The sequence below is a fragment of the Epargyreus clarus genome, unplaced genomic scaffold (assembly GCF_041222505.1).
Source record: "Epargyreus clarus isolate Ecla_fem2 unplaced genomic scaffold, WU_Ecla_fem_2.2 ptg000021l, whole genome shotgun sequence".
Taxonomy (NCBI): Eukaryota; Metazoa; Arthropoda; class Insecta; order Lepidoptera; family Hesperiidae; genus Epargyreus; species Epargyreus clarus.
Window position 1 is genome coordinate 13,786,821 of NW_027332228.1, and position 22,747 is coordinate 13,809,567.

Here is a 22,747-nt window from a genome sequence, read left to right on the forward strand (position 1 = left end):
AGTAAATGAATATGCAGTCCACCTGTTGTTAATAGTCATTGCCGTCCATGTACAACTGTAATTCCATATAGAAAACATTCTACCTCAAGTTGATCACAAATGTGCTTCCAATCCTGAGGACTAAAGCCTCATACGTAAGTCAGATGTATTCCTCATATTCAGCTACGTAGAGTATACTCATGGGATGTTATTTATAATCACGTCTGCGTTTCAATTCTTATATCAAGGAGGAATCTCTGCTAGATAGGTAAGCATTTGTCTATTAATCCTTTGATTACTTCTCTTAAGTCTTCGTTTAAGGTTTTTTTCAACAAAGAAGCTTACAGTGCACCTGTTAGTAAATGTGAAATCTATGAACAACTCCAAATAGAAGAAGGTCTACCTGAAGTCGATCACACACGTATCACCACGCCTGAGAAACAAGAAAGTCGCTTCACATCTGTTTAACGTTCAACAATCGTTCTATCGTGGAAGTATAAACACTCCACCTAACTCGTAGATCAATCAGAATTTATCTTCCAATAGCCCCGCACACGTCTAAGCGGGCGCGCCTTGGTACCCGCTAAACTCATCCGGCTCATCTTTCTCGAAGGTTTCGTTCCTCTCATTATCCTCAAGCTCCTCAGCGTTGTACGAAGTACCGGGGAGAAGAATGTACCGCTGTTCTCTGTAACCAAAAAAAATAATTTCAAACTTATATTTAAAAATCGTTTTTGTGAGACACCTACTTTATTTGATTTCCAGATCATAGAATCAAATGTATAAAAAATAATTGGTTTGTCCATAAAAATGTAATGGGTGGCCATATTGGATTTAGTATGACGTCACTATACTAATCATGCATTGTCATTAAAAACAAAATAACGTGAATGAAAAATTTCAGCTCAATTGATTGGGGTCAAGTTTGAAATTCCGTTGCAAGATTTGATCCTTACATACATACGAACTCACACAACAAGTTAAAAAATCTTGTAAAATTACATGTATATTGCATAAGGAATTGGATACATTGTATGTTGTTCGCTCGTGTAAAATTCAAAGGTTTCTTGTCAATATCTTTATTATCTTAGACACACAACGCACACATTGTGTCCTACAACAATGTCAACATTAAAATATATTAAAATTAGGTATATCTCACCATAATTATAATAAAATCTATTATTATATTAATCCACATATTATATTTGAAATTTTAAGGACTTGTTGTTTTGGATATTTCAACAGGAAAATGTGTGAGTAAGATTGGGCAACCCCCAGTTGTGTCGAGAAATCCGTGCCAGCTATGAACAAGAGCAGCAGTAAGCAAAAGTGCTATTTGTATAAAATAATAAAAACAATGTACAGAATTTTATATTTATTAAAACAATAAAGATCACATCGGATCAGATCTTTTAAATACAACAGTGTATTGTTAAACATTTAAAACGTGCAGAAAACCTTGCCGCACTTTTCTCTATGACAGAGACAAAACATCGTCTAGAAACTATACTTAATAAATTCATAGCAGCCATACGGCGATTCTCCGTAAACTTTCGGCAAATGATGTAGCGTCAATCCGCGACTGGGTTTGTTTTACTAACTATCTGTGTAACAGAGATTTAATCCTTATGATTGACCCTATCAATAGATGACCTAAAAGTACAGTGGAGTTTTTTCGAATTTTAACCGGTTCGACCCCGGGTATGAAAAGTATATTTTAAAAAACTTTGAATGCAAATTTCTTTTCAAAAATTAACGAACGTTTATTTTCAGTTAAATTTGCTATCTTCAGTACCAAGAGTACTCCCCCTCCAGGTGGCGATAAATTTATAAGATTACCCTTTATAAGATTCTACTTAAATATTATGTATACAAATGGTCAATGTGGCCAAGGAGTTCTGACGCTTACTACTCTCCTCGAACTATATCGACTAAACGACTGCTTGTACTATATCGACTGATGCTTCGGTGCCCGTCGATGCTACGGAGATTATCACGCCTTTCAGTTGGTCTACTTCAGAAACTCCTCAGAAATCCTTATAATCTATGTATGCATTTGTCGTGTTTTGCTGCTCCTTAGTCCTTTATATTCCTATATCATGCTTTCCTACTGTTATACACAAGCGTAGATATTGTATTATCCATTCTAAATAAAAAATATATATATTTCAGGTTAGTCAGTCACAGATGTATTGCTCGAATGAGTTTGAATCGTTGGTCTCCCTAGAACCTACTTCAATGTGTTGCAATATTGTTCTATTTAAAATTTTAAATATAGTTTTTTGTATTAAAAGTTTTGATTTCTTATAGTAACTATATTTACAGGTCTAACTACTCTTCTACGCAGATGCTTCGTGCTTCTTTCACAACAGAAATAGCTAGGCTAAGCATGTCCATACATTGCGTACATATCTACGCCTAATTCAAAGTGCATTATACTAAATTAGAGGTGATATGGTAAAATGTAATTATATTTAGCCTATGTGATCATGATGTAGTTGTATGCATCTCATTTACTGTCTTATTTTCATTGTGTAGTGTGTATAGAACTTTGATAGCGTGATTCAGGTCCCTTGTAGCGCCATCTAATGTTAAAATTAATCTAATATCTATAAAGCGTAATAATTTGATACATTAACGATTTACAAGTGCTACTGCAATATCTACGTATTTATGTCGATAGTAATAAAATTTTAATGAATATTTGTGTATATAAATGTGTAATTGAAAGGTCGACTAAATAAAAATACAGCAAAACCAAAAGCAGTTTATTTATAAAGAAAAAAATTACATAATACCTATATTGTTTAAAATTATTATTCGATTAATCGGTACACCAAAATATTCCATTGCTGTTGATTAAATAAAATATTTAGGTATACCGTTATCAAGGAATTAATTAAAAAATATATCCTAGAATATGTTACGTTTTACAAAATAAAATATGAAATGGCAAATAAATATAAGGATCGGATGTAGAAATAAATGCACGACGGAGGATTGAAATCAAAATGCCAGTGATAAATATATGCACATTTTAATATGAAAATGTGTTTGTTTATCACAGATCAATTTGAATTACTACGTCATCGTATAACAAAAAACGTTCAACAAGTCAATAACATTACTTTAAAAACCCTATAAATTTCTTTTCATAAATAAATTATTGCTTTTCAGTGCCATCGAAATATAATTAGTATTGTAGTGTAACTCGATAAGGAATCAGTCAAAAGTAGAATTAAAAAGACCCGAAAATCGGTAAAAAAATAATCGAATAGCAAAACATCGATTTTCCAAGAAAAGAATAGTTCTTAATTATTTTTAAATTTATTAAATCGATGCTCTAGTCCGGGCCAATAAAATATCCATTCATCGACTTCAAAATATCAAAATCTATTTTAAAATAAATCGATATCAAATGTTTTAGCTGCCTGTGTCGTTTTTCACTAACTTGATATAAATTTTTAATTGTTCCCTTGTAACGTTACACTAAAATACTTACAATATTTCGACTTCACATTTAAAATAACATTCGATCAGTCTGTTTTATATTTGGACAAGGATGGCGGAACGGGTAGACACTACCTATTTATAATCGTACCCATAACTTATAACTAAGACGTATTTGAGATTTCTGCTATAGCAACAACAGGTATAGTCCGCGCCAAACTTTTAGTCCGTTCTGAAGTTATTTCGCGCAGGTGTAGTCAGACAGCCACTGAGGTCGAACACAACTACAAGCATATACTATGTAGCAACTGTAAGAATAGTTATGTCCCCGCTGGCGAGAGCGCTAATATCTACAATTTGCTGTAGCGACGCAACTCGCTTCTATATTCAGAGCGGACTAGAAGTTTGGCGCGGACTCTAATAAATACAGGCATCCTATTCCTCGGGATGTTGAGCCGCTTTAAGCCGGTCACGTCTTCACACTTTGCCATCCAGGTCGTATTTCTTTTCATCCGCGTGCCTAAAAATATAGAAATATCTAATACTAATGTTGAAGCAAAACTATAATATAAAATGATGTGAAGCTACTCTTAAGTTAGTTCATAAAAATGTAGATCGAGCGGTTTTTTTACTCAACTGCGGGGGAAAATATATTTCTTGTATGTGTGTATGTATGTGTATGTATGTATGTATGTGTGAGTATGTAGATATGTTTCTTTCTTTGGCACGCCCTAATCGGCATGAAGGATTTTAATATAGATATTCGTTGGATCCATATTAATTTTTGGAGGAACATAGGTTATATATTTTTTTCCCCTTTTCAGTTAACAGTTTTCAGTTAACTATTAAACAGTTGGATTCTTGTTTGTATAATAATAACAAATGAACATTATGCATCTAGCATTAATTTAAGAATACACTTCTGCGCTTGCTTTAGTATTTTTCGGGAGTGTCAAGAACAAGTAAAGCAAAACCATAGTACTAATTTGTATTTAAGCCTAACCAGGAATCGAACTCTGACATCTACACTCGAAATTATGGTAATTGTGTCACGTGGTTTATTCAAATGAGAACGTTAGGTACTAATTTTATCATTTCACGAAAGATTTGCTCACTTGTGCGAATATAATGATTATAATGATATGCTTACGTTTTAAAACTAAGCGTTAAAAATTACAGCACTAGACAGAGTGATAGAATTATGAAACAAAAAGAAACATGGAAGGAAGAAACTTACAAAACAAGAAAACATAAAGACACACATTAACCAATTATTCGAATGGGAACCGATTTTTCCGGTAATTTATATTTGTCAACCAATTTTATGTAGAGAATAATAAAAATTATGAAGTAATGCATTTTCGTATATGTATAAGGAATTGATTAAATCATTGATATAAATTGGCAGTTATAGAGAGCAACTTATCGATAATACTTCAAAATCGATATAATATCGATGTCTGACAACTATACACCTAATTACAAGTGCCCACCACTATTTAAAGCGGAATAATCTGTTTAGATATAAAAAAGTAAAAATAAAAAAGTGCTTCGAATGTGTTAAGTTTCATTTATATGTACAGACATTGAGCGTATCAGACACGTGTCGTGACCGACAAAATAATATTTTTTACAAAGTGTCTGTCAGCGTTTACACGACCGTGTTTTTTATAATACCTAATGTATGTAGCAGACAAGCATGTAGTCCACCTGATGGTAAGTGGCTACTGCCGCCCATGGACATCTGTAATCAACCCCAGATAAGATTAGTTTCCTATCTGAGGTCGTCCATAGATGCGCCGCTACCTTCCAGGACTAAACTTCAATGCCTCGGATAAGTATGCCTCCCATACCACATCCTTCAAACCAGAACACAGCAGCGCTTAACACTGCTGTTATTAGGTAGAAATGGGTGTAGTGGTGGTGCCGCCGAAGTTGAACATTACAGGACCCTACCACCTTCAAAACACATGTTACCACACTTACAGATACTACAGTACACATTATACAGAAATACTATTTTGCCTGGCATGGCCCGTGCCTGACACGTCCATTGTCTGTACATATAAAATCCTTATAAAATCGCATACATTACTTTTGCGGCGTTGCAAACGGCCTCATACATACCAAGAGCTGACCAAAAAGTATTCCCCATCACCACTGCGCGTCATATTCGATCCCTCCTCACTACTCTCAACTACCATAAAGTCTTTGCCCTCTCTGAAAATTATTAACAGAAAACGATTCCTTTACCAAATTAAGATAGAATTATAAGCTTTCAGCGCCCTCTGTCGAAGCCCTTATTGCAGTTTGCGTGTTCGTAGCGTCCCGGTAAGCGAAGCCTGTGCTCTTCGTTCAAAGCGGTTTCCCCATGCATATTTGTCTTAAACCCGATTTAAAGCGTTGTTTTACTCTATGTTTACTACTGAGTTTTATTATTTCTATTATCAGTCTGTCTGTCTTCTATATGAATGATGTATAAAGATATATTTTCTCGGTGTCGTGCTTATCTGTGAATCCAGGCAGCCCTTCATTTTAATAACTGAAGTTTCTGTGTCAAATGGAAAGCATTTTTACAAGCTTTTCGTTTCACCTGTTTCACCTGTTCCGGTATTTGTAATGACATCTTGCAAACTAAATTATATTCACTTCCCAGTGTCCGATTGAGCTGAAATTTAGTATGTATCTAAATTACGCGTGTCAATGCAGTCATATAAATTTAGTTTTGTTGTCAATCCAGTACGGCCGCGGGATTTTGATTGTTTTATTCATCTTACTTACTTATCTTCAAATCATTATTAGTTGTGTACTTCGTAGTAATCGTTGTACCTGTATATTCTTTACGTAACTTATACATCAAATGTATATTTTATCTGACTTTGCTTCATATGTCCGTTATGGGTATACTTATCTTTCTTACATCAAAGTCCGTATTATTGTCGATATCGGTGATTGCTATACTTTCTCGTCGAATATATAAAGAGTTCAACAAGGAGGAGGTTCTATATTCGGCTGTACGAAATGTTTTTCTACCTGTTTTGCTGTTTCTTTGTTATATAACTCCAATCACTTTTCAATTTTCATATGAATATAATTTTGATTACTTGCTTTTTGTTTTTTGATTGTTTATTCTATACCACAGACCTGTATTTGTATTATACCTTTCTATACCTTCAATAAATTAATCATAGATCCTTATTATACTCTCTACTCGTACTATGTTCTTGAGTTACGCACCCAACGTCGAGATTTCTGATAATGAGCTTCTTCTTATGAATACATAAGAGTTCTAGACTTTGAGACTTTGAGACTTTGAGTTTAAAGCCTTTAGTTTGAAGCTAGTTCTTGTATTAATAGTCCAAAATAACCGAAAAGAAAACCGTGTTAGTAAGAAAGCACTTAATTTATAATTTAAGTACCGCTGCCCCATATAAGACCAAAACTGAACTAATTATATAAACAACATTTAAAACACAGATTCTTGAAACTCATCCACTCATTCGTTCAATTTAAGTCTTAAGTTAAAAGCGCTGCAATTTATAAGCGACCTTAAATTTAAACGGGCTACCCATTTGATGTTGAAAAGTATATAAGAACTGCTGAAAAACTGCTTATTTTGTTATCTTTATAATCTTTTGTTATTCGGAAAGCACGCACTATAATATACTTTTCCTACTATTTCTCGTCCTTCATTATTTTTATATAGACGACTGTCGCCGACAACAGACAACCAACAGTCATCGATGATTTCAACAACAATTGACGATACCCAAATTTTTTTTTACTTAACTCAACTATCGCCTTTTATTCTTTACATTTGTATTCGGTATGCTTGTAATATTGCTTTCAACTTCAAGCAGGCGTTTTTATATAAATGATGCGTAGCCCTACCATAGGGTTCGAGTAACAAGTACCAAGAAGCAAACAAGAAGAGTACTTTTTTCTACAGTAGTATTTTTTATATTTAAACCTAGCGATAAGACAGGCGGGCTACCTGATGAAAAGTATTTACCATCGCCTATATCACGATTTTTTGACAACTCGTCAATATGTCGTCGTCTTCGTATTTTCGTATTAAAATACGTATTTTCTTCAAAATTTTCCTTTTCCTTTGATTTGTCACATAACATTACTTCCCAGAATTTGATCCTTATAAGCGACACTATCAGATAGTGGAATAATATAGAGGTGTCATTTTTTTCAAAATGAACTCGTTCGATTCCCGGCTAAGGAAAAAAATATTTTAAAAAAGTAATGATGCAGTTTTAGTTTTTATCAAAATCGGCCTCGTAATTCCTTTCAGCATTTTTCGCTAATCCTTATAGTTTCCGATTTGGCCCTGAAGGCCCGTTTTAAAAATTCACCCTGTATAACGACGTTTATTAACTTTCACCTATACATATACTTTTTCTATTATTACGGTGAAAGACTTCGCTTTAGAACAACAAAAAGACTGCATTATTTTCACACAATCAGCCCAATACACTTCAACATCAAACGTTTAACACACACACAGACACACAAACACGCACAAACAAAGGCTCACCTGTAGAACACATAGTGTTGCAACATGAAGAACACATCGAAGATCAGACTGAAGAGTCCCAGGCCGAACTTGGTGACGTCACCGAAGATGGACACCCAGTCGTTGTAGTTGTACGCGTTGAGCGCCATCTGCAGCACGGATAGGAAACCGCCTACGAAGTCTAGGAAGATGTTGCCGATGCTCCAGCCGACTGTCGATTTGCGTTTGTAGTTCATGTATGCCTGAAATTGATAATTCGAATTTTTGAAGTAAAATTTATTTAGGTCATTAGGTAGTAAAAATTCATTAGTGTTACGGAAACGGTTACGCTGGGGCTACACTCCCCTGATGATAAGTTCAACTATTGCCAAAGTACATCTTAATAATAAATCTCAGATATGATAAGAGTCCGGTTGTAAAGGTGGAAGGTGGTAGAAGCAGTCTAGTTCAAATGGGGGAGGCACCAACGCCACAAGAAATTTTAGCGTGGAGCAATTCTTGCGCTTCGGTAGAATTTGGCAAAGCATCTGTTAGCAGCTTGGGATAAGCTAATTCTTCAGAGTTGATCACAGACGTGTGGCAATGATCACTTTCCATCAGGTCAACTGCAAGCGCCTTTGCTACTTCTATAATAAAAAAAAAACTTTTTTCTGAACCTCATGATAGCCACTTCTGGGCTTCTTATGTAAAGAAAACACTTTATAGTTTATACTCATAATTCTCTTTAAAAAAACTACAAAGCTCTCACTAACCTGTGGCACATATTTAATGAGAGTGATGCACAGTTTGATATAGCTGCAGTATGTGAGGAAGTCCAGCCACTCGATCTTGTCCGCGGCGCCGAGGCTCGCCGTCACTATCACCACACCCACAAACGCTGTTAATATCCCACGACCCGTCATAGATACACGTTGGTCTTCACGCTGGAATGAAAGATAGAAAGAAAGATGATAAGAAAAGAAAAAAATATTTAGCCATCAAAGTAGGCTATAATATAAATATAATCGAATTTGACATTTTCTTTTGAGCATATGATTTATATATTAAAGGTTAACCCATAACTGCTCTACGACAGGACACTGATCTCTTCTCGTCTCATCAGGAGAGTTCCCGTCACCAAGAAAAATTCTTTCTTAATTTATTTCTAATAAGCTCCTAATTTTGAAAAAGAAGTGGGTGCCTAAATTTGAATCACGGATTAATCGACTGACGTATAATCAATAGGTTTAAACTGCTTTGTAAAGAAATACATAGACCGTTCAAAGATAGTATCCAATTCTTAATAGTAACGTTTGCAATAACTTATATAGAATATCCCAAGAATAAAGTAAAAAAAATGAAAATCTCAATACAAAATATAATAATGGTTTAACATACCTCATAAATAAAGCACTGGATAATAGTGATAATGGTTGCGAAGGCTGCGTGGAGCGAGAAGAAAACATCATTTAGCTGCACCGGGTTCAAGCTGCGCGGGTGACGGCTGAAGTATTGACTCTGGAATGTATTTCAATCAAAATATTAATAGAAATAATATTAACATGATTAAAAAAAACTTAATAAAAAAGATATTGCAAGAACTCTTGGAAGAAGTCATCATAAATATTTGAGGAATAAAACGAGTCGGTTTTTGAATGATAACCGCAAAAAGATTTATTTCATAGATAAATAAAAAAAATATAGAACATCATAGGGCATAAACAATACCATAGATTATCGCAGATTGTTTACAGGCTATAACAACAGATAATTTTGAAACAAACTAACAATATGTATAACGGAAAAAAACAATTTTAATTATTAATTATAAATATAAGAAAATTTTACATATTTTTTAAATTATGTACAAAAAAGTCTAATGTTTTTTTAGTCTAATGTTTTCTAAGATTTTCATAAGGAATTCAATCAACTATTTTGATTTCCATCTTCATTGATCGTCTAAAAACATGATACAAGTACAGAAACTCACCTGAATCACATGAGAGAAGTACAATCCACAGTTGAAGAGCGAATACATAGTGAATCCCATGATATTTAAAGCCAGAAAGTCGAAGTTGAGTCCGACGACGCTTTTCCTCTTGAAGTTGATGTATATTTGAGGGTAGAAGGACACAGACCACGCCGCGAAGTAAATCCACCCCATGATGTACGAGATTATGTTTATGGCGTTCGAATGCATCACTGTGACTCTGAGGAATACTGTGTCGAGGCTGGAAGTTAAGAAAGGAAAGTTTATTTTCAGAAATTATGTTTCACAAAAGTTTGTATTAATTTCAGAGAACAAAAACTTTCGCAACATAAATCCTCTGCAAAGGAAAGTTTCTGAGATGTTTGACCCTTGAGGTTGAAAGCATTGAAACTCATGAATTTTCATTACTGTACCCCTATAATACACAATTATATCTATCATCAACACATTACTGTACCCCTGTTGGGCACGGGTCTTTTCTCAGAATGAGACGAATAAGGCCATAGTCCATCGCGCTGGCCAAGTGCGAATTGGTAGAGTTCACATACCTTCAAAATCTATATTTTTTAAGATATCTCGGAAGTGCCAGTGTTCCTTCGTCATTTAACGAGGTAATAATAAATTTTTAATACGCACATATCTTTGAAAAATCAGAACTACGTACTTGAAATTCAAACCTCGGACCCCTCGATTACGAGGCCGGGTTTCATCCACTAGGCTATCACTGCTGCACTTATGTCTAGTGACGCTTAAAAACTGGTTCACAATTTAGTAATACGAACTTCACATTCCTTCACTCAGTCCAATACTCACTTAACAAAACCTGGCGGTGTGACATTGAAGGCGACTTCCGAGTGCCCTGGGCCCTTGCCGTACGCGCACATGTCGTACGTGAGCACCGCGGTCGCGTTCGGCTCCTCTACGCCGGGTATCACGACCGTAGGTTGCACTATCTGCACTATATCGGGATGTTGGATCTGCGCCGATACTTGGAGGGTTGTGTTGTATTCGCCGCTGGAAATTTCATTAATAAAATCCATTCGTTAAAAAAAATTACTGGCCAAATGAGAGTCGCCATCGCATACGAAGGTTTCTGTACCAGCAAATTTTCATTTGTTTTTTTTTAGTTTTAATTCCCATAGCAGCCATAGGCGCGAATGTATTGTGAAAATTTGAACTGTCCATCTATTACGGTTCCAGAGATAGAGCCTGACAGACGGACAGACACTAAAAAGATCTGTACCTAATGCACAGTCATACAATCGACAAGTGACGAGAGAAATAGCGAGGAAAGTGGGCAGAGATAATTAGTTATAGTGTAGCTTCGTTACTCATAATACTGCTTGTGCTGCCTGGCGATCCATTTTGTTACTTTTTAGCGCTAGTCAAAGGAATGTATGATGAATGTGGCGAATAAGAGAGTATGTGGCTATTAGGACAATATTAACAACAGCGCGAGAAGCACCGCGAAATGTAGCGTGAGCTGCATAATGTAGCTGTTCTGTAATATGTCGTAAATGTTCATTCGCATTTAGAATTTTATTATGTGTTTAATGATTTGATAGAGGCAGGTTTTAAGGTACAAACGGGACTACAAGAATCGACCGCAACTCGCGACATTGTATCAAACACGGATCCGTCCGCTCTATTTATTATTCGTTATTCGCACTAAAATTATGACAAACATTTATTAAACAGATGTCTACTTTGTATGGAATTGTAAGAATAGTACTTAGATTGCAAAATAAAAACAAGCGACTACATGCAACATTGCAACGCAAGATACCAATCTACAGGCTTTTTTGCGTGTCGCCGATCGCGCGTCGCATTACGCTTGTAGCATGTCGCGTGTCGCTTGCAGCATGTCGCATGTCGCTGGTAGCATGTCGCATGTCACGTATCGCATGTGGCGCGGCGCGATCGTAAATCGCAATCGTATGCCTCAAACGTTACTAAACAAATTTCATCAGTCGAAGCAAATTTATATAAAAAGACTAACGTAAAAAATATTTTTCCACCGCTACGTGAAAATAGGTTTTCTAATTGAACGAATAGTTGTCGCGTCGCAATTTTTCTTATTATCTTAACAATAAAAATATTTACTTCTCGTAATAAAATACAATATAGAAGAAAATAGTATTCTTATCAGTAAGTAAACGACTCATAAAATAATTATTACTTACATTTGAACTAATTTGAAGAGGCGGGTTTCTTCTACGAGGATATTAATGGTTTGCACGTCTACGTACATTTTATCTAGCTGACATTGAGCATTTGGTAAACCTGAAAAATAATACAATACTATTATTAAACCGACAAAATACATATTATTATTAAACAAGAAATTCTGTATGATTTTTTTTTATAACATAGAAGTAGCAGACGAGCATGCTGTCTACCTGATGGTAAGTGGCTACTGCCGCCCATGGACATCTGTAATCAACCCCAGATAGGAATAGATATTCCTACCTGAGGTCGGCCACAGATGCGCCGCTACCCCTGAGGACTAAGCTGGAACGCCTCGGAAAAGTATGTCTCCCATACCACACCCTTCAAACCGGAACACAGCAGCGCCTAACACTGCTGTTATTAGGCAGAAATAGGTGGCGGTGGTGCCTCCGGAGTCGAACCAAATTTCCCAACTTCAACTATGAGCTATTATTATTATTATATTAAAGAGCTCATGATCACAAGCTTAAATGATTTTCATAAACATAATCGTAAATTTTACGTAATTTTTGTATTCACCTATTAAAATCATGGCAAGGATGATGCAATAGCTTAAACTATGACTAGAGGGGACTCCCGCGGCTTTGCCCGGGAACAATACTGCAGGGAAACGCGCCATCTTGGGGTATTATTCTGCGAACAAAAAATAATAATTTATAATTTCGTTAACTTTTGTACTTATTTAACATTTAGCTTAAAATAAGTGAGTAAATTTAACATTTCGTAAGCAATTTAAACATTTCTTCAGTATTTGCAACCAGGTTTTAATTGGTTACTTAAACTGTTTGGTTAAATGATATCCCATGTGGTAAAGTTATACTTCACGTAACGGATAATTTTAAACGTCATTTTAAATGAAACCGGAATATCAAGTGGTAAGTGGCCTCCATCTGTTATAAACTCCTATAATAAGTTAACAGTTAATAAGTTAAGAAGGAACTGTTCTAAAACGATCTCAAATGAGTCACTTTGCAATGAAACTAAGTTAGAACGCCTGATAATCCGTACAGTAGGTACCACAACACATCAGCACTACTTCACTCTACTTGTGAATGCGAATCTATCCGGATAATGCACGGATGCTATTATTGTCAAAGGTATAAAATTAACACACCTATTATTACTGTAGTTACATATAGTATTATATAATGTAACTTATACACGCTTGTTGAACAATATGTGGAAAATGTCATAAATTCAATATATGCTACACCAATTTCACGGTATATAACAAAAAGGCGATAAAACTAACGAGTAACAAGTACCATTGTAGATGCCACATAACGGTCGTATTTACATAGAGATTTGTTATTTAGATTGTTAACAACGGAATTACACCAAGGTTCACTTTTATTTTATTTTTGTATATGTACCTACATATTTTATTATATGTAAGCGACACCTAACACATTATCCAATAAAGTATAACTTAACGAATAATTTTTCAGTTATTAGTACGGTAAAATTTTATAACTCTAATAAATAAGGAGAAGAATTTAAATAAAATTATATTTTATTTAAATAATACACCAACTATAACGAATACTCGACATAATATGAAACTTCTGCGAAAAATGCATATATTTTTTTAATTTTTGAAAAGTATTTTTCAATTCTTTTTCGCCTTTAACTACAATTGACTAGAATGCAATATAAAACAGTACGTTATTTAAACATCATAATAAAAAGTAGTTTTGTAGAATACCTTAAAACTTCACGAGCTACTCTACATCACGGTTAAACCATAACTGTTTCTCAGAACAACATTATCGATCAATACGAAAGCAATATTTTAAACGAGGTGTACCTACTAACCACTGTTCGTGTCGCATATTGATTTTAGGTGAAAATGAAAACTTCAAAACAACAATGTGTCTAATGTCTATCGAACCGGCATCATTATAATTGGAGAATCGTTCAATATAACTAATTAGATCTTTTGCGAAGACTATCTTAAATTTTGGTATTTTTCAAGACTATTTAGTATCAAGATACCATCTAAAAAGTACGCCAAATTCATGCTTATAATCACTTCAGTACTTTCAGAGTCACTCTTGTAATAATAGACAAATCTAGTTTTTTTTTGTAAACACACAAAGAAAAACGTATTTAGAATCTAAGGAAGTAATAAAAAGACACTTAAATTTTTGCTACTAACTTAGACGTATTACATAGAACACATTACAGTAAGGACACATATAATTACATAATTACATAATATACAATTACATAAATACATTACATTGATTAGTTACACACGGTTAGACTCGACACTTGACACAAAGCACAAGACACAAGCACTACTATCGAGTGTCGTTCCTACACTGGTATGCCCAAGGTGAATTGGTAATAAATAATTAATTCGCGGTTACAGAGATTTAATCATTTGTTTCATTCGTTTAACGGCCAAATATTTAGTTTATAGAAATGGCATTAATTATTTTACCATATGAAGCATTGTTAGTACAGTTTTATAAGCGGTCCAATTCGACCATATTCATCATTGAAAGTTTGAGATTTTATTAAAAATACTAGCTGACTCGGTAAACGTTGTGTTGCCATATAAATAAAAAAAATGTTAAGGGTGAACAACCCTTATCAATTAGGTGTATGAAAAATAGATAGTAGCCGATTCTCAGACCTACTGAATATGCATATAAAATTTTGTGAATATCGGTAAAGCCGTTTCGGAGGAGTACGGTAACTAACATTGTGACACGAGAATTATATATACACTCCTTTGCAAAAAAAACGGGCGGGTTTGATTTTTTAACATTATTGGTAATAATTTAGTTCTTCAGAGGTTTTAATAGCCAAACTATGTTACTGGCACTTAATAAAGAGTCTGGGTATGAAAAAAAGTTCATTCCAAATTCAAAACTTTTGTTTTTTAAATTATTAATCCCTTTTTCATTTTGTGACACTTTTCGCGGGTTTGCGGTTAAAAGGTTATCAAGCAACTAAAAGTAACTTTTCGTTATTTTTAGTACAACAATTTATGTTTATCGCATAATTCTGCCTTATTGTGACTTAAAACAGATATCTTTGTGTCTATCGTAATGGCAGAAAAAGCAATGAGAGCTAGTAAAATTATAGCGCTGCTGGAAGAGGGGTGTAGCCAATGTTACGTCTCACAGCGGTTAAACGTGAGTCGTTCAACCGTACAAAGAACCTGGACTCGATACCAAGAGACAGGTTCCGTTCAGAGAAGGCAAGGTTCTGGGAGAAAACGTTGCACACAGCCGCGAGACGATCGCTTTTTAGTGACTCAGGCGCTGAGGAACCGCAAATGCAGTTACATAGACCTCAAAAGAAACCTTGAAGAGGTACGAGGAGCACAAGTTAGCCTATGGACTGTGAGGAGAAGACTTTTAGCTGCTGATATACGTAGTCGACGACCAGCGCGGGCCCCCAAGTTACTCCGTGAGCACCGGATTGCGCGGTTGAGGTTCGCTAGAAATTGCCTATCTTGGACACCAGGTAACTGGAGTAGCGTACTCTTCTCCGATGAGGCTCGAATTTGTCTGCATGGTGAGGACCGACGTCGGCGAGTGTTACGAAGACCAGGGGAACGCTATGCCGATGTGTGTTTTGAAGAAATCACCCCTTATGGTGGAGGGTCCGTTATGTTTTGGGCGGGCGTAACTTCCAACTATCGTACCGAGATAGTATTCATAGAAAATGGCTCACTAAATGCGCATAGGTACATAACAGAAATCCTTTCTCAAAATGCACAACCCGCACTGACTGTAATTGGTGAAGATGCCATTTACATGGACGATAATGCTCGGGCCCACCGTTCTGGCGACGTAGATGCTTATATGCAAGAGGTCGGTATTCGTCGTTTGGATTGGCCAGCGCGGAGCCCCGACCTTAACCCCATTGAGCATGTTTGGGACCTCCTAAAAAGGCGAGTACGATCTGTCCAACCACCTCCACAAAACATCAGAGAGCTTAAACGTGTAATCTCGACTGAGTGGGAACACATTCCACAGGACACCATCAAAAGCCTGGTGGGAAGCATGCCAAGACGATTACATGCCGTAATCGCTGCAAGAGGAGGTCATACTCGTTATTAATTTTTATTTTTTAATGTCTCTTTTATTAAAATACCATAAAAATACTCGTAGTCTTAATTTCATTATACCCATAAAAATGTCCATTTTAACACGGCTCTCTGTTTACATTGACTAAAACACCGATACCAGGATAAAAGTGTTAAAAAACTAGATTCTCATTGATAATAAGAAATTTCTAGTCATCCAAGCTAATGACATACTAAAAATATAATAATATTTACCCATAGAAAAGCTAAGGTAAAGTGTGTGTGTAAGGTGCCCGTTTTTTTTGCAAAGGAGTTTATAAGATAAAAAAAACAGTTGAGAATCAAAAGAAAAAAATATATATGGAACAGTCTTTCCCCTATGGATTCATAATATACAGATTTTTTTACGTAAACGATCTGTTCAATTACCTATCATCAATCCATTACTGTTTCAAAAGTCACGACTGAGTTCTTATCTAAAAATGCAAAGCATTCAAGCCTTGGCCCACCGCACTGGCCAAGTATGGAGTGATACACTTCACGCCTTTTGAGAATGTAGGTTTGTACTTTGTAATAGCACCATATAGTTTAATGTTTTTCTTCACAGTTTAAACCAGTGATTACTAACACATAACATCGAAAAATGTAATGAAATAAATCGAATTTACACCGTAGAGTTACACAAAACATTTGTATTGTATTGAAGTCCGGAAAATAAAATATTGTAAAATTATTAAATAAACCAGCGTACCATAACACTTAAATTAATTTCATACGAGTACGTATAATAAGTATTATTACATGAAATGTGGACACGATATAAATATGTATAACAATAAAATATAAAGTGAGATATGAAAGAGTTACAAAGTAAATGTAAGAATATTTTAAAGACCCAATTTCTATTAATGCAGAGGCTGCCAGAAACGACTAAAAATAGATGAAATTGCTGAAGTTCTGTGATAACTAACCAATTTAAGATATTTCAAAAAAAAATCTTTAAAAATGACCATAAAAAAATATTTAATAGTTAATAAAATTGTTAATTTATACGATTCTTATTGACACATCTGAAATGTGTCTGAGATATTTAATTTAAATGACAAATACAATCAGACCAAAATTGGGAAATTAACCAGAATTTGCATATTCAGGTAAGATGTTTATAACCAATCATCATATATTTATAAACAGCATACCTAAATAATAAGGACAATATTGACAATATCAAATAAACGCTAAGTGCTATAACGGTACCAATGTTCTCACTACCACACACTTTGCATTGACGACGCGTGACCGGTATTATGATCGCAAGTGGCAATGAGCAGCCACACCTGATTGGAAATTGTGGTCAGATGATTGTAAGGGCAGATAAGTGTTTTTCGAACAATAAACAACGTGACGTAGCGCTTAAATTGTAAAACGAAAAAAGAAAGCGCTTAATAAGGTCTCGCAAAAATATCGAGTTGCAAAAAAGAGAGTACTGGGTTTCTTAAAATAACAGAAATACCTGCACGTAATGGGTTCCATCGTAAAACCGAACCATACTAAAAGGACAAAATTAAATACAATGTATCAGACACTTTTAAAAATAAACCTTATGTATGTTTAATCAACCCGTACACTGCCTATAAATATAGGGCAGACCCAAAAAGGTAAAGATTATTATGATAGATGACTGAGAATATACGAAATGGCATTGAAGAAACAAAATCATCGAAACGACTAAGGTAACTGACCTATCAAACACGTATAAATAATCTAAATTAAAAACGAGATGACTGCTTTTATAGTTTTGCATTTAATTCTCATGACCGGTGCTGCAGCCGCAAATAGCAATGAGCTTGAAAACGTGTTAGAGATCTTAACAAGACGCAAAGGCGATGTAGAATAAGGATAACATGATAGATATAACGATCTAAATACTAATGGATAATTGACTACCGAGAAAATAATGGCGAGAAACGAAATTGATGTTTCGATGACAAAATGTCAGCCAAAATACCAAATACAAAAACCTGATTTTTTATTTTTACCTGTTAATTTGAATTACATGATCGCATAAGCGGATTAAGCAAATTTGTTTGCAATTTGACGCAAAAACAGATGATTTCACAGAAAATCAACATCAGTCAAGAAAAGCGAAGATGAATAAAAGCCAGAAATCCGGTTTTATAAAACCAATAAATAATAGACTCTATAAGAAATAATACAGAAATAACAGAGGCATGCATTACCTTGAGCCTCATAATGAGCTGATGAACTTGACTGGAGATTGTAATGCTGACATAACGTATACGGTTGATTAGATGGTAAAATAAATCAAAGTAATCATACGAAGCAAACGAGAATCATAAATATATTGTTGACTCATATTATATTTCGGATCATTTTATACAGCCTAAGATCCGAATGCACGATTTTTACGTTAATAATTATTAATAGAGGAATAATTTATGCCGTGCTGGTTTAAAAAAATCGAAGCTATCGCTAGTACATCACTTAACCACTGAAATAATTCAGAATGTCTGCATTATTAAGGAGTTATGTTGAATTACTAGTATCCCGGGGAAAGCCCTGCCAAGATCTCTACAACAGCGATAACAATCAGATCCAACAGTTCCGTACTTTTCAATTTGTATATAACCACACATAATCTAAACGGTTTCGAAGATTAAAATGAATAGACAAATTTATCTAACATGCAATTCATATGTTACAAGCTGCACTTGAATTACACTCCTAGCACGTCGTTCTCGTAGCCTCAAAGCCTCAAGCCTAGAAAATAAAAACAATAAGGTTGTACAATCGCAAGATCGACTACCCTAGAGACATTTCAATGAACCCGCAGATTTTATTGGTACTCGCAAGACAACAATTACCGTCGAAAACCAGTCCTCGAACCAGGTTTACGAAGATATCGTTTTAATAACCCGCAGCGATGAACAAAAAGCACACAAAAAGTGGTCACAAGTTGATGTGGATGCAGTAATTAAGCAATGCATGTACGGCGCCGGAATTTTAAAGTGGTGAATATGTTCTCACGAGGACAAGCCTCTTGCGCTCCCTCGGTGACCATTTCAATAGCCGTAGTTAACTGTTCTGCCACTTTTTGTGAATGAATTGAAACGTTACTTGAAATAACATCTAGTATAGTTTGATTGGCGAGGTACAACATCACGCCTGTTTCTAGCGTGAAGAAGTTCTTGCGTTTTAGAGAAAGAGTTTGTTTGGTTTTGATACGAAAGTGCGTCTTCGTTTTTTTTACACATTATTATAGTTTAAAAAAAAAACATTTAGCTTCGAATTGTTCGTATCACTTAGTACACATTTTACGAGTATTAAGGTTATCGGAATATGTTATACGCGGTCGTAGAATAATTTAGCATGTAAGAATAATTTTAACTCATAAATGCTACCGAGCATATTACAATTAGATTCACATTAACTTGTATTAACACTATTAATTACATAATTAAGTGGTAATTTTAACGCAATTTTGAAGCATTTTACAACAAGCATCAACAAACAGTATTTTTATTGTATCAATACGAGACATTTTTATAATATCAAAATAGCAAAAATCTACTCATCCACATTATGGACACTACCGCCGAAGGACATCCGTTACCAACTTCACGTGGAACAAAGATTCTGAGTTCAGATAAAACTGAACACAGAAGCGTTGCACTTCCTGAGGTGAACACCAATTAGCCAACTTTTAAACTCATCCACCGATACGCAAGAAATGCTTCACGCTATATATCACGAAATACATTTGTCATTGGTAGATAATATCTAACATTAACTATTCAACAAGTTTATAAGCTATACTGTTGATTAACTTATCTAGAGCCTTGAATTAAAATACCTAACCATATCTAACTAAATAGTGACATAGCTTAATAACACTTTGCCGTATACAATGCGCACGTTAAACACATTACCTTCCGTTATCACTGATATTATAAAAAGATTTGTTTACAAACATGATATTATATGTAATATATACATTACGTCAGATATATTAAATCATCCACATTTATCTACTTATATATTTTTTTAAATCTTGAACACCAGATATGAAATAGTCAAAGTTGTACCACAATTTCGCGGTGCTAGTCTGCCGCTACTAAATGCCTATTTCTGCTTAACACTAAAAGTTCTGATATGTATTCTGAATTACGATAGGGCATACGAGGACCTATAACTTCTTAATCAACCGGTAAAGCAACGCAACCGTGAAATACTTCAGATAGAACTCTCATTCTATTTAAAGTGATTACAGGTGTATTATAAACACCAAAAGTACTAAATGTCTGAAAGTCAATTCACGACAAAAAAATCTTTAAAATTAATGCCGCATCAAGAAAAGCACAATCCAAATTTAATTAACTTAACCGCATAAAATGCATTAAACGTGCTTATAAGGTAATTTGGTGACAAACATATGTAACAAGTTAATAAATAACGCAATATTGACCATAATAATGAAAATAAGTCACGTGTTTGACTTGTGAATTATTTACGGCCGCTTATCAGTTCAAACTCGTGCTGCAATTGTATTTTAAATTATTAACCAACCTTGTTAAATCAGTGTAGACCTATTTTAATGGCTTTATTAATAAACTGATTAGGAGCATAGGGCGGTTGATTTGAGGGGCAGCAAATTGATTTTGGATGATTTACTTTTTATTCAACTCTAAAATTTACAAACGAAATGTAGGCGACTTTTTTACTGACTTAAAGAAGGTGGAAACAATTCCTGGTTAGTAGCGGTTTGCAATCATATCAGGTCTTGGCCACCCTGAAATAGACTTACTAATTATAGGGGCAGCAAATTTTAATAAGCTTAATATAAATATATAAATCTGTCATGACTGCTTACTGTTATACTTATAAAAAATGTTCTCAAACTACAATTGTGGAATTAAGATGACTTAGAAGGTGGTGGTTCGATTCCGGCAGCACCACCGCCACACTTATTTCTGCCTCATAACAGCACTGTTGAGCGCTGCAGTGTTCTGATTTGAAGAGTATGGTAAGGAAGACATACTTTTCCGACGCGTTCCAGCTTAGTCCCCAGGGGTAGCGGCGCATCTAGGGCCGACCTCAGGTAGGAATATCTAATCCTATTTGGGGTTGATTGCGTATGTCCATGGCTACTGCCGGTAGCCACTTGCCATCAGATGGACTGCATGCTAGTCTGCTACATATATTATAAAAAAAAACGACTAATGAAACACATTTATCATAAACTGGCCCCAAAAAGCTTACCGCACTGTATGTTTAAAAAACAAATGATAAAACATACACAATATCACCTATAAGAGTGCACGCGTATTTAAGAATCTAAAATAAAGTACAGATGATAAACTTTATGTCGCAATATTTCAATAATCTTCACATTTTAAACAACGCCGCGATTACAATGCTAGTGAATGATATAATCTTATCATGAGGTTAACAGTAGTTACATAACACTAACAAACTGGTTAAAACTACATTCTTCACTCAGGGTTGGTCATATTAATGTCACTTTTGGAAATTTTATTACCTGCGTCAAATTAAAATTATAGAGTTGCGTACAGATAAAACTCAGGCCATTTTGAATATTATTTTATTAAATGTTTCCATTCAAGTTATAGCTTTTGATTTTCGATGTCATATAGGTACTACATTTTAATGTGCGTTGGTTTTGAATTGATAGCATGATAATTGTCGCATAGGGTTCTCAAAGTTTATTAACTGTCGAACATTAATATTTCTTATCCATAGAAACGACTCGTATCCAATTAGATATAGATAGAACTTGTAAGTTAAACCTAGAACATAATCCACCGACGCAATTCTGACACGATTATGGAAAATATCCATAAAAAGTTAGTCTTGAATTCGGTCCGAACAATAGACCATTTACAAATTGCAATATTTCGACAGCAAATTCTGTAATTCGGATAACAGTTACATCAAAAATCTGCAATCACTTAGCTGTACAAAAGCCTTGTTTTCCGAGAAAGTTTTTCACTAAACAACTTTGTTGCTGATTGCAAATTTCGTCAACATAAAAACAAATACCTCGTATTAATGAATACATGCATGCTGTTGACCTTATTTTTTTCGTCATATCTACATATGTTATTACAATAAGCCAGTATCCTCTTATCAAGTGAATGACATGGTACATGTGATCTGAAGTGGTTCTTGGATCTTGTCTTAAATATTTAAATAGGTCACGTTTTTAAGCATAAATAAATGTATGTTTTACATTTTATAAAGATATAAGCTTCGCGTATCCGTATTCTGTACATCGAATATATTCGTACAAAAAGTAGTTAAAGAAGCGTCTTGACTTAACATTTAGTCTTTATTCATACGATGTACGCATTAAAAGTTGTTATTATTATTATTATTTATAATATAGGAGTAGCAGACGAGCGTGCAGACCACCTGATTGTTAGTGACTACTGCCCCCCATGGACATCTGCAATCAACCCCAGATAGGATTAGATATTCTTACCTGAGGTCGGCCACAGATGCGCCG

At 34.8% G+C, this 22,747-nt stretch overlaps 1 protein-coding gene across 5 annotated transcripts in view; it reads right to left on the minus strand.

Moving 5' to 3' along the window:
• Window positions 1-402: 402 nt before the first annotated feature.
• Ctns (lysosomal cystine transporter cystinosin) overlaps window positions 403-22,747 on the minus strand; it is a 47,773-nt gene continuing 25,428 nt past the window's right edge. For 2 of the 5 annotated variants that reach the window (XM_073084186.1, XM_073084185.1), the window contains 9 exons: window positions 12,675-12,788; window positions 12,110-12,209; window positions 10,740-10,940; window positions 9,927-10,167; window positions 9,335-9,454; window positions 8,710-8,880; window positions 7,979-8,199; window positions 5,560-5,652; window positions 2,737-3,952 (listed from right to left, as the gene is read on the minus strand). In XM_073084186.1, the coding sequence (XP_072940287.1) occupies window positions 3,910-3,952; window positions 5,560-5,652; window positions 7,979-8,199; window positions 8,710-8,880; window positions 9,335-9,454; window positions 9,927-10,167; window positions 10,740-10,940; window positions 12,110-12,209; window positions 12,675-12,774 (1,290 nt within the window). In that variant the 5' untranslated portion in view covers window positions 12,775-12,788 and the 3' untranslated portion in view covers window positions 2,737-3,909. Of the gene's footprint in view, window positions 668-2,736; window positions 3,953-5,559; window positions 5,653-7,978; window positions 8,200-8,709; window positions 8,881-9,334; window positions 9,455-9,926; window positions 10,168-10,739; window positions 10,941-12,109; window positions 12,210-12,674; window positions 12,789-14,397; window positions 14,486-22,747 lie in introns of those variants that run through there. The other 3 variants (XM_073084187.1, XM_073084189.1, XM_073084190.1) reach the window with 3 other exon arrangements.